General features: G+C 41.7%; 2 protein-coding genes and 1 long non-coding RNA gene across 3 annotated transcripts; 1 reads left to right on the top strand and 2 right to left on the bottom strand.

The window, feature by feature from the left end:
- Positions 1-681: 681 nt before the first annotated feature.
- LOC108174000 (AAA-ATPase At3g28580-like) lies at positions 682-3,210 on the bottom strand. Its single transcript, XM_029107785.2, has 2 exons — positions 3,075-3,210; positions 682-1,486 (listed from the first exon to the last, which is right to left on the bottom strand). Exon 2 carries the CDS (start codon positions 1,451-1,453, stop codon positions 947-949), a length of 507 nt encoding a protein of 168 aa, XP_028963618.2. The 5' UTR covers positions 1,454-1,486; positions 3,075-3,210; the 3' UTR covers positions 682-946.
- Positions 3,211-4,493: 1,283 nt separating this feature from the next.
- On the bottom strand, positions 4,494-5,326 carry LOC103421488 (uncharacterized). Its single transcript, XR_011571152.1, has 2 exons — positions 4,993-5,326; positions 4,494-4,899 (listed from the first exon to the last, which is right to left on the bottom strand). It is a non-coding gene; the product is annotated as an uncharacterized lncRNA (long non-coding RNA).
- Positions 5,327-7,306: 1,980 nt separating this feature from the next.
- LOC139188091 (uncharacterized) lies at positions 7,307-11,236 on the top strand. The gene is made up of 4 exons (XM_070805158.1): positions 7,307-8,789; positions 9,105-9,882; positions 10,192-10,964; positions 11,109-11,236. The coding sequence occupies exons 1-4, from the start codon at positions 7,307-7,309 to the stop codon at positions 11,234-11,236; spliced, it is 3,162 nt and encodes a 1,053-aa protein (XP_070661259.1).

The following is an 11,236-nucleotide window of genomic DNA, read 5'->3' as shown; positions in this document are numbered from 1 at the left end:
AATATATTTAATGGGAAAGGGGTTTTGCGGTGAGTCGGCATTGATTATTCTGTGTTAATATAATTAAACATTATGGTTCAAAAATTGCCTGGTGGAATTGTCTCAATGCAAAGAAGTTGGGGTGCGTGTGTGTGTGTTAGCGTGGAAGAATCGTGGACTCGTTTACTTGCTCCATAGGTTAACAAGCCAATGGAAATTATTATTAGTTCCATGACGTCAATAACAATGATGTCATCATCATCTTTCAGTTCAACGTCACATGGTACGTTCCTCTCGGTTTGAATTGTAGTTCGTGGCAAAGAAAATGCCTCTTAGTATGGTCCCAAAGTTACTCTGAACTAGAATGTTTGGTGGGAAAACCATGCACCTCTTTTGTTGGCGAATATGATATCATTGATTCATTATATTAACTTCCACGGTATAACTATAACACATTATAACTGAATGATGTCAATGTGTGTCATGGTTTCTTCCGGTGATGAATCTTCTTTCGCTCTTCTTTTCATTTTTTAGTATTTTACGTATAGGCCGGCGCTTTAGTCTTCCATTTGGACTCATGCTTTCTTCCGGTGATGAATTCTGCCTGTAGAAACCGGTGTGCAAAATCTTCTTTCACTCATCGCAGAGCTTTCTAATTGACATATATGTATTTACACACACACATTTTATCGTAGAGATCAATTGTTCGTAAAAAGCTTTTTCTGAACAATTTCCTTGCGGCACAGGTTACATATGTCCTTGATGATCGAAAACGCTTATGTGCCATACTTACAACACCATAAAATAATTCTTATTACATATTAAGGAAAACCACACACTGATCAGGCTGTACAAGCACAATTTAAGAAAGGTTGAAATTTATACAGATAATTTCACTATATTTCTTACACCTTCAAGCACTTTGTTTTCTTCGCGCGTTGCATCTTATGTTCCATTACATTTTTCTTCAACTAGCAGACTGGTCTTTCTCCTTTTCTCTCTCTGCCTTGAATTTTTCTACTTCCTCTGACTTTAATTTCGCTTCTTCCTCGGCCTTCACTCTTGCCTCCTCAAGCGCTTCGATCAAGTTCTTCAAACAAGACTCAGCATCCTGTATAACAGACTTAGGCATCAAGTTCTCAGCAACATCAGCAGGAGTCATATTGGTTTTGCCCAACAAACGCGCAATCGTTTCAAACAACTCGTGTGAATCCAAATCCAAATAATTCCTAGCAAGCACTTTGAATGCTTTGAAGCAGCAGTAGGACAACTCTATGTGCTTGTCCATCCTTCCTCTTCTAATGACCGCAGGATCAAGTTTGTCCACATAATTAGTCGTAAACACGACCAGTCTCTCCCCTCCACAAGCTGACCAAATCCTATCGATAAAGTTTAGCAGCCCTGAAAGAGTCACCTTGCTCTGTGTGTTTTCTTCATCTTCCATCTTATTTCGAACTGGATCCTTTTCTTCCATGCCCCCTTCATCCTTGTCCTTCTTCTTCTTTCGCTGTCCGGTAAGATCAAGCGAGCAATCAATGTCCTCAATCACAATTATAGACTTACTCGACGTGTCAATCAGTAGCTTCCTCAGCTCAGTGTTGTCCTTCACCATGAGTCGATTTTATACTATATATTATTTCCTATTCTTGGTATATTTTAGTTATTATTTTGGTGAGATTTTGATGTTTTGCTATGTGTTTTTAATGTAGGACATGCGAACTTGTTCTGAGCATAAAATAATCAAACGGTGGAATTTTTGAGTGATTTCAATTGGAGCCGGTTCATGAATCTGTCAAGAAGGTTGTGTCAAAATTTCATAATTTTATCCGTAAGCATCTAATCGTGACGAATTAATTTATGCCCAGTGCTAGTAGATGGGGCTGCAGAGCTTATTTGTGACTTTTGGGCTGAAAGATGATGGATTTTGGACTTGGACTCTTCTTGGAACTTGAAGAGGAGGTCATAATCTTTCATTCAACACGTTAGTGTTGTAAGCAGGATTATAGTAGTCAAAATTTTCCGTAAAGTACTACAACAATAATGTAGATTAAAAGTTCTATCAGCCAACAGATATTGTAGCAGCTCAAGCAAAATCGTTTTCCACAGGGATTGAATGAATAATTTATGTTTAAAACAAACTCTTAATTAATTATTTAAAACAAAGTTTTGAAAATATTGATTTTGGAATTTAATATAATAAAAACGAATTTAAATTAAAAAAAATTAAATAAGTCAACTAGAAACCAATTTAAAGCCCTAGGGTTCATCCGTCACATTAGCAATCCTACGTAGTTCTTCCAATTACTTATGAATTATCCATGCATATTTATAATGTTAGGTTTTCCTAAGATATATTCTATTTGGAACCTCCAACATGGAACATATATCTAACATGAAATCCATTCGAATGTTCAAATCAAATATGAACTTGAAAGACTCATTAAGTTTTATGAAAACCCTTTGAAAAATCATGCAACCCTTAAGACGTGGTGTTAATCCTAAATGAAATTACAATTATTAACCACAAGAAGCCAGCGCCAATTTCAGGGAACCTTCCGACCAAAATTGCATCAAATTATTTTTCTAAATATCCTAATGGTAGCGAATCACTAAAATACTTAGATAGTTCACTACTACAAAAGAGGTTATCACTAGCGGTGCAAAAACCAACACTAAATCCTAATTAATGTTGGATTTTTCGTAAAAAATCGACATCAAATCATGCAATGTCGGATAGGGGAACCGACATCAATGCTAGCATCACGAAAGGCTTTTGATGTCGGTTAGTCCTCTTAATCCGTCATGAAGAATCCGACATGAAGAAGAAAGCAATATAAAATAAAAAAGGGTAGTAATGTCGGTTAAATGTGACACTGAGACTGACAAAAGCTGTTGATGGAGCAGACTAGTGTCAGTCATAATTGACACCTAGAAAAATAAAATAACCAATATAATGTCGCCCATAAATGACACCACAAATTTTTAATAATATTTAAAAAAAAATCTATCTCAATTATTAATAATAATTAGCAAAGTATAAAAATATATATAAGCAGGAAATGTTTATATCTGAGAAATATGGATCGGGAAATTACCTCGGCGGCGAGGTAAATGGGAGCGCTAGTACCAGTACATTGGGCGTAGCGTCCCTTTTTGAGGAAACGAGGGATACAACCGAAAAGGAATTGGAGGTCGGCTTTAACTAACTTGGACACCGACTTCTTCCGCCGACGCCCTTGGTGCCTTTCGTAGCTTCCATTCTCCCTGAGTTTTTGGGGAAATGAAAACGATTCGTTTAGGAGGGAAAACGAATTATTATTTCCTCAAAATTCAAAAAGTCGTTTCTGCTTTCCTACATTTTCCAATCTAAGCACAAAGATCTCCAAATCACACTAATTATCTCATCTTCTTCGCATTGAACATATCGAAATGAACAAAACCCACATTCATTTTTTCAACCACGGTGTGGGTTTTAAGTTTACATGCAAGCTCGAAACCAAGCTAGAAAACGGAAACTGAAATGAAATGGAGTAGTATGGAGGCTTACCAAGTCAAGACTCAAGAGCTCGAGAACTAGTTGGGGTACGTGATGAACAGTGGTGGAACCCATTATGTAGAACTTGGCTTGGCTTGGTGTCCTTAGCAGATCCAGAAGCTCTGTGCGTGGAAAAGGAGAAGTGCATTGGTGGGATAAAGGGAGATGTGCAGTGGAGAGGTAGAGGAAGGGATAAAACTTGGCAGGTTGTAGGCTAAAGGGAGATGTGTGGTGGAGAATAAAGGGAGATGTTTGTAGTGTTTTGATTTGTGGTTTTTCATAAGAGAAGAAGATGGAGGGATGGGAAATGGAGAAATCGAGGAAAGAGAGAGAGAATAGGAAAGAGAGAGAGGGATGAAAGAAGGTTGAGTGGGTGGGTGCAGAGAGATGTGATGGAGACGGAAAAGAGAGGGGGTGAAAAAGAACCAGTTAAAAAAAAAGTGAGAGAAATGAGGCATGTGTGTCAGAAAGAGAGAAAGAAACCCATGTGAGGGAACTGATGTGTGCGTAAGAGAGAGAGAGAGAGTCAAGTGAAGTAATGGGAACGGAACGGAACGGGTCAACATTGGGTTTTAAAATATTAAAAAATAATTATTAGTGTCGGCTACAACCGACACTGGGTTTTACAGTATTTAAAAATTATTATTAGTGTCGGGTAGAAGTGACACGATTCTTCATGTTGACACGATTTTCTTTTTAAGCGACACCACCATTCATAAAGATTAAAAGCTATGTCGGTTATACTCGACAGTAATTCCGACACCATGTAAAGAGGGTGTCAGAAATGTCTTATCCGCCAGTATATTATATAAAACCAACACCAGTCATCGACAAAATAAGCCACTTTTGTAGTAGTGGCTTAAAACGGTGATCAATAATTCAAAACATGCATGCATAATATCATAAGTAAATTGAAAAGAAACTACATATTCTTACTAAGGCTCAAGGCTTCGCCCTAGCAAAAGAAACTAGTTACGAATAATCATAAAACAAAATATTATTAAGAACATGGAAAGGAAACACCTTGAAAATAAACTTCAAAAGCTCTCTAAAGTAGTGCCCGTGTTCTCCTCCCCTTTCCTAATGGCTAAAAAGCCTTATTTATACTACTCCAAATTAAAACCCTCATAGAAAAGGTTTTCTAAAAATAAGGAAATAAAATATTAAAAAGATAACTAGGAATTACATTCTTATTTTGACTAGGAAATCTGCCCAGCAAAGAAATAGCCACGTTTCTAGACTTTCATGGCTCCAAATCAGGCCCAAAACGTCTTGAATTAAATATTATGACCTCCTCTTCAAGTTCCAAGAAGAGTCCAAGTTCAAAATCCATCATCTTCCAGCCCAAAATTCGCAAATAAGCTCTGCAGCCCCATCTGCCAACACTGCACGTTGACCATAAATTAATTTGCCACGATCAGATGCTTGGGGATAAAATTATGAAATTTTGATAAAACTTTGTTGACAGATTCACGAACCTGCTCCAATTGAAATCACTCAAAAATTCCAAAGTGGAAGATTTTGTGCTGAGGTAGCTCTGGATAGCGGAATAGATTTCGCTTTGGTTGCGGAAATCATCGGTGAATTCATCAAAGGTGATTTGGATGTAAGGGTAGACAAAGCCCACTAATTTTTGAGTGTATCCTTCGACATGGTCCCGAAGTTGGAGGGGAAGGTATCGTTGAAATATGGTGATAACGAACACCATACTCGCTATCACCGAGCCCATTTGAGGCCACATTCCCCCAATCATCTTCGTTTCTGACCGAAGGGTTTACGGAATCTCTTGAAGGTTAAGGGTTTTAATTTTGTTTCTGCTCAATGAAAGACATGGTTTTATATAGAGTGGAGTATTTGTTCTTTTCTTAAAAGCCAAGTTTTAGTTGTTTACGATAACTCAGTGACTAAAGGGAAAAAAATGAGGAAGTTTGCTGGGATCTTCCGAAGGGAAAATTTTTAGTTGTGACGAGAACACGGATGATACAACATGTGTTTTTATGCAAGTGGTGGAAACTTTTAATTTTTAAGTTATTAACCTTTTAATATACGTAACCCACCATTTATGTAAAGATACATGATGTAACATTTCGTGTGACGGAAATACTGAAAAATCTCTTCTTCCGAAGGTAGCCGCCATTGTTGACAAAAGACTACAAAAGACAATTATTTTTGGCATATTTTTCTGTTTTTAAGAGAAACTCCGTTGTACGAGTTGATGTTTTTTTTTTTAATTAAAAAAAAAAGTCATTTTTTAATGATGGAAAAGAAGAGGACGTAACGAGAAATTTGAAGTGGAGTGTGCTGGAAAAATTAATTTGTTTCTAAAGGGAAAATGCATACGTCTACATCCTGTTACTATCATTGCTATTGTTGTCACCACTATCACCAGTGTTACCTCTACAGCTCACCAACCAACACACCCCTTTATTAGCACCACATCACCATCACAACTATTGTCCTAGCTACTGTTCTTGTGGTTATCACTCACACTATCATGTTCATTTTTATCATTGTATACAATTACATCATTTTTTCACCAAAGTTTTACCAATCACTTTTACACTCCTTTCCATACTGAAAAGACTTTTAAAAATAAAGTTTACTGTTTGGGCCCAAAATAATAGTTTGGGCCGAGTATAGAATCATTCTCGGCCCAGAAGGCCTTGCGACAAGAATACCATGGATCGTTTAGTACGTGGGCCTCCAAACCTAGGTCAGCTAGGTCATAATGCAAGAAGTCGAGTCCTAATGCAATGAGGAGTCTCGGCAGGACCCGGAAGCAAATCCGGCTCGGTTAAGGACTAGGTTCACAATCCTAGTGAAAGTAGGACTGGTCGAGTTGGTGCTGATCAGGAGAAGAAGACCTAGTCCGAGTAGGTTTTTAACTCGACCTTGGGGGGAGCCGTTGCTATAAATAGAAGAGGATGCGCATCATTCAAAGCCCCCTACAAATCAATACAAAACTGCCCTGCGCAAACTCAACAACTTGAGATTTTTCTTTCTTTTTCGCTGACACATCTTCCGTTGGCATCAACAGCACTGTGAAAGCAACCGGTGATATCTTAAGTCGGCATAGATAGCTCTGTCACCGTAGAATCAGTCGATCTCGCAGTATCTTCCGTTGGCATCAACAGCACTGCGGCGAGAACGGTTGATTACCTATCCAAGTCTCTGTCAAGGAGGATTTCCGGATCCTTATTGATTGAGGTCATCTCATTAGCCTTCTCGGCGAATTGAGGTGTTACGATATATCGAGCTCGGCGCTTTGCTTGCCGAGTTATTTTATGATTGGATATTCTCAAGTGGGATTTAGAGTTCGGCATTCGGACGGCCGAACCACGTTCACCATTAAAACTTATATTTGCTTTGAGTATTTGTGCCCTTACACTCTGGTGTCGATTCGGCGTGAGTTTACTCTGACGAATAACATCACTGTGACTGAATCCGACGACGACGACTCGTGAACTTCGTAAGAATAGTAATCTTGTCTTCAGGTTCGAGAGCCCAAGAGGCCGAGACGTGTTCCTTTCTCGGCCGCAATCGCAAGACGCAGAAGTCAGCCGCGCGCCCAACGCAACATCAACAAAATTTACTCCTCGGCCGAGCTCGGCCGACGAGTTGGCACGCCCCGCATTCACCGAAGGACGTAGTTAGCTTATAGATTACTCGACCTGCGCGCCACGTAGGCTTGGTAGTTTCTAGGGTCAACATTTTGGCACGCCCAGTGGGACCCAGTGCTAGACTACGAAGTTCATGCCAATTGAAACACGATTGGTAAAAAAGAAAACAACTATGGGAAAGTCGACATCCGATCTACCAAATCAGAACGCAGGACACCATGTGCCACAAGCGCAAAATCCCATCAGCGCCGTGACACCTGAGTCTACGAGCGCAACTCGCCGAGAGAGGGAAGTTAATCTCGGCGGTCAGGTTCGCAGTCTTGAAATTCCCGACAGGAACACTTGCGTTCTCAATGAAGGAGTAATAGAAGATTGTGATGAAAATGGTGGCGAAGGATCCGATCCACCCACAAGGTCGTTTATTCGAAAACGGCTTGACGAGCAATCTCGGACAGTTGAACAGACATTGAGTCGAGGAATCGATAAGCTTCATGACGTGATACGCATTTCCAGTGAAGCACAAACCAGATTACTCGAAATACTGGTTAGTAAGGTCAGCGATGGTAGAATTTTCGATCTTGCCCAGCATTTGCCGCCAAGGAATAATCTATTATCAAGTGCACCGGCCGAGCCAATTCCTGCTCGGCTCAGGCCACTTCAATTGGAAAAAGGAGGAGGGTCGAATAGTAGGTCAGACGGATCCGACCAGAGAGCGGAAGTAATGCCCGTCGATATGACCGAAGTTCAACGGATGATCGATTCAGCCATGAAGAAAGGGCTGAAGTTCCCTAAGTTTATACACCCGTATCCAGCTTACGTGGAACAGGTCGAATACCCTAGAGGTTTCAAGATCCCAGATTTTAGCCTTTTTACCGGAGAATCGTCCTTATCCTCGTTAGAACATGTAGCTCGCTTCACCGCACAGTGCGGATACGTTAATAGTGACTTTCACAAGCTGCGACTTTTCAATTTTTCGTTGATCGGCTCAGCATTCGCTTGGTATATTAACCTCCCACCGAACTCCGTCCAGAGTTGGGAGAAGTTGGTCGAGAAATTTCATGAGCAGTTTTATCGGCCGGGAATGGAAATGTCAGTATCCTCACTAGCAAGGATGGCTCAGGCGTCCGACGAGTCACCAATGGATTATCTTACTAGATTCAAATCAGCTAGGAATTGGTGCCGAGTGCCTCTCCCCGAAGTTGAATTCGTCAGACTTGCTCTGAACGGTCTTGACGTCGAATACAAAATGAAATTCTTGGGGGTAAACTTTCGGGATATGTACGAATTAGCACAGCATGTCGAGCAGTATGATGATTTGCTCCACGAGGAAAAGATTTCGAAAACTCCATCTCGGGGGACGATTTACAAGAATCCTACTGTCAGTTATGCATCAACCGAGGATGAATGTGTTAGTGTGGATGCAGCTGAGATAGTGATAGATAAGCCATACGTCTGCAAGGCACTGACTCAAGTTGATTCTAAGGAAGTCAAAACCCGCTCGGCTACTGAAGGAGCACTGAAACCGTCGAAAGTTTATACATTTGATATTACAAAAGCCGATGCAATTTTTTATCAACTCTTATCAGCAAGGATCATCAAACTTCGGCCTGGGCACAACATTCCCAAGGCCGAAGAGCTTAAAGGGAAGATATATTGCAAATACCACAATTCAAGCAAACACACGACAAACAATTGTGTCGTGTTTCGAGACAACGTCCAAAGCTGGATTGATAATGGCAAACTGAAATTTCCAGAGAAGAAGATGAGTGTTGATACTGACCCGTTCCCCACGGCAACAGTAAATATGGTCGATGTGTGCCTACCTAAAGACAAAGGGAAAGGGAAGGCCGAAGATGTTGCGACGCAACACTTTCGAAATCAGAGTTCTCGGCCACGTTTCATGGCCGATTTTCATTCACACAAACCGCCTACAGCTTTAACGGGACCCGCTATTGTCAAACCTATGATAGATTATACCACCGATGAAGACAGTGGGACAGCGGTTTTGTGCAGTAAATGTAGAGCAAAGGTCGGCAGTGAGTCAGAGGAGAAGCCCTCTTCGCTTATAACGGAACGACCTACGGCCGCAACCCAGCAGAAGGTTGCCGACGTAGGCCAACATCAAGGGGTTTTTGATAGGCTCGGTCCCAAAGTGAGGATGGAAGAGGCACCCTCAGTCAGGCGACGTCTTGATTTTAATGCTTCATTTTACGACGATGACTACTATAAACGTAATTCTAGCAGTTCGGAGTCATCGCGGAGCCAAAAAACTTTCAAACCTCCTAAACCTAGCGATCAACGTTGGTATACATATCATTCTTCGAAAGGCGTTTACACCGCACTGTCCAAATCCCAGAAACGCCGGCACCAAAGGATAGATTGCATGGCCCGCCGACAAGCGGCCCAAGAAACTTCGGCTCCTCAATGGCGGTTGAAGGACACAATTGTTACTGATGATGAACGACCACCTCCAGCTATTATGACAGAGTTGGTTCAAGGGAAACGGCTGGTCAACCGAGATATCGAAACCACGTTCGAAGAGGCTGATAAACGGATCAAACTTCTTCTTCGCCCGGGGGAGATGAAGGCACGCCTCGAGCATTTCAGGCAGGAGGCCGAAAGTAAATTACCCCCGCCGGCCATACAAGAACCTTTGATTAAAATTCGACGGAATTTGCACCCACCATTCCTCGGGGAGGCTTTGGAGTACATGCGAGAATTCCATAAGAAACATTCGGCCAATGATCTGTATGGCTTGCCGAAGGCATGTCAGGATACAATTGATCTAGTCCTGATTTGTCCTGATGCCGAGCTAATCATTCAGAAGACCTCAGACCCAGGATTGAAAGCAAGATTCCAGCACATACGAGAAGCTCGTGTCCTTGGATTTGAAGTCGACCTATACACTGATATCGATGCAGCCGACCTTCCTTTCTCAATAGAGGATCTTCAGTATTTACGATATCACTTCGAAGTATTTTCGGTTGTTTCTCTCTTCGGCCTTACGACCGATGAAATAGCACGTGTTGCGCGATTGGATGCTTATCTCGACACCAGGGATGCCCGGATACACTACCAGGAGCAGGCTCGGATCTTGACCCCAAACACACTGTCGACCTCAACCTCACTTGAGGTGATAACGCAGAACCAACAAGCTGCCGAAGCAACAACACAGGATCAAACCCTTGAAGAAGGAGCAGAAGAGTCTCTTTGTCCAACTCTGACAACAACGGAAGCTGTAGTCGCCAACCAGACGAGAGATAAGGTTAACGAGGAGGATCCTAACCTGATGGGCCCATCCGTCTTGGATAACATGGAAATCAATATGGTCCATGTGTTACTTGCTGCTTTTCAATCCAGCACAGCTCAGCTAAATTTCCTCGATGGTGATGTAGTCGCCGAGGAAGCCGGCCATGTTGATTTCGTCTCCGTTGCTGAAGTTGACTCTACAACAAAAGATGACAATATCAAAGCAGCTTTGGCCGAATTATTTCCTCGTTCACCATCGGCCAACCTCCATCATTTAAAGCCATTGTATGTGACGGCCCATATCGAGGGATATCCAATTTCTAAAGTTTTTGTCGACTGTGGAGCTACTGTCAATATCATGCCTATGAACATCATGAAAGCCTTACGTTGCTCTAATGACGAACTTATTTCGTCAGGGATCACAATGAGTAGTTTCGTCGGTGACAAATCCCAAACCAAAGGTGTCCTTCCGCTAACAGTGAATATTGCTGGTCGCATTCACATGACCGCCTTTTTCGTGGTCGATTCTAAAACCGAGTATAATGCACTACTCGGTCGAGATTGGATTCACCAAACCAGCTGTATTCCTTCCTCATTGTATCAAGTGCTCATTTTTTGGGACGGCAAATCGGTCACTGTTCACCCGGCCGATAGCCAACCCTTCGAAACCAACATGATCCAAGCACGGTACTATGATGACTACGTCGGCTACATTACTTTGCAAGGCTTCAATGATGAAGGACGACCGACTCAGATTTCTGTTCAGAAAGCTATCGAGGTTGGCGCCGAGACTGTCCACCAGGATTCGGCGAGACTCGGATTAGCCAACTTTCTCCCCGAAGCCGATGTTTGA

The sequence above is a fragment of the Malus domestica genome, chromosome 09 (assembly GCF_042453785.1).
Source record: "Malus domestica chromosome 09, GDT2T_hap1".
NCBI lineage: Eukaryota > Viridiplantae > Streptophyta > Magnoliopsida > Rosales > Rosaceae > Malus > Malus domestica.
The sequence above is the reverse complement of the archived record's forward strand: the minus strand, read 5'-3'. Positions and strand labels throughout refer to the sequence as shown.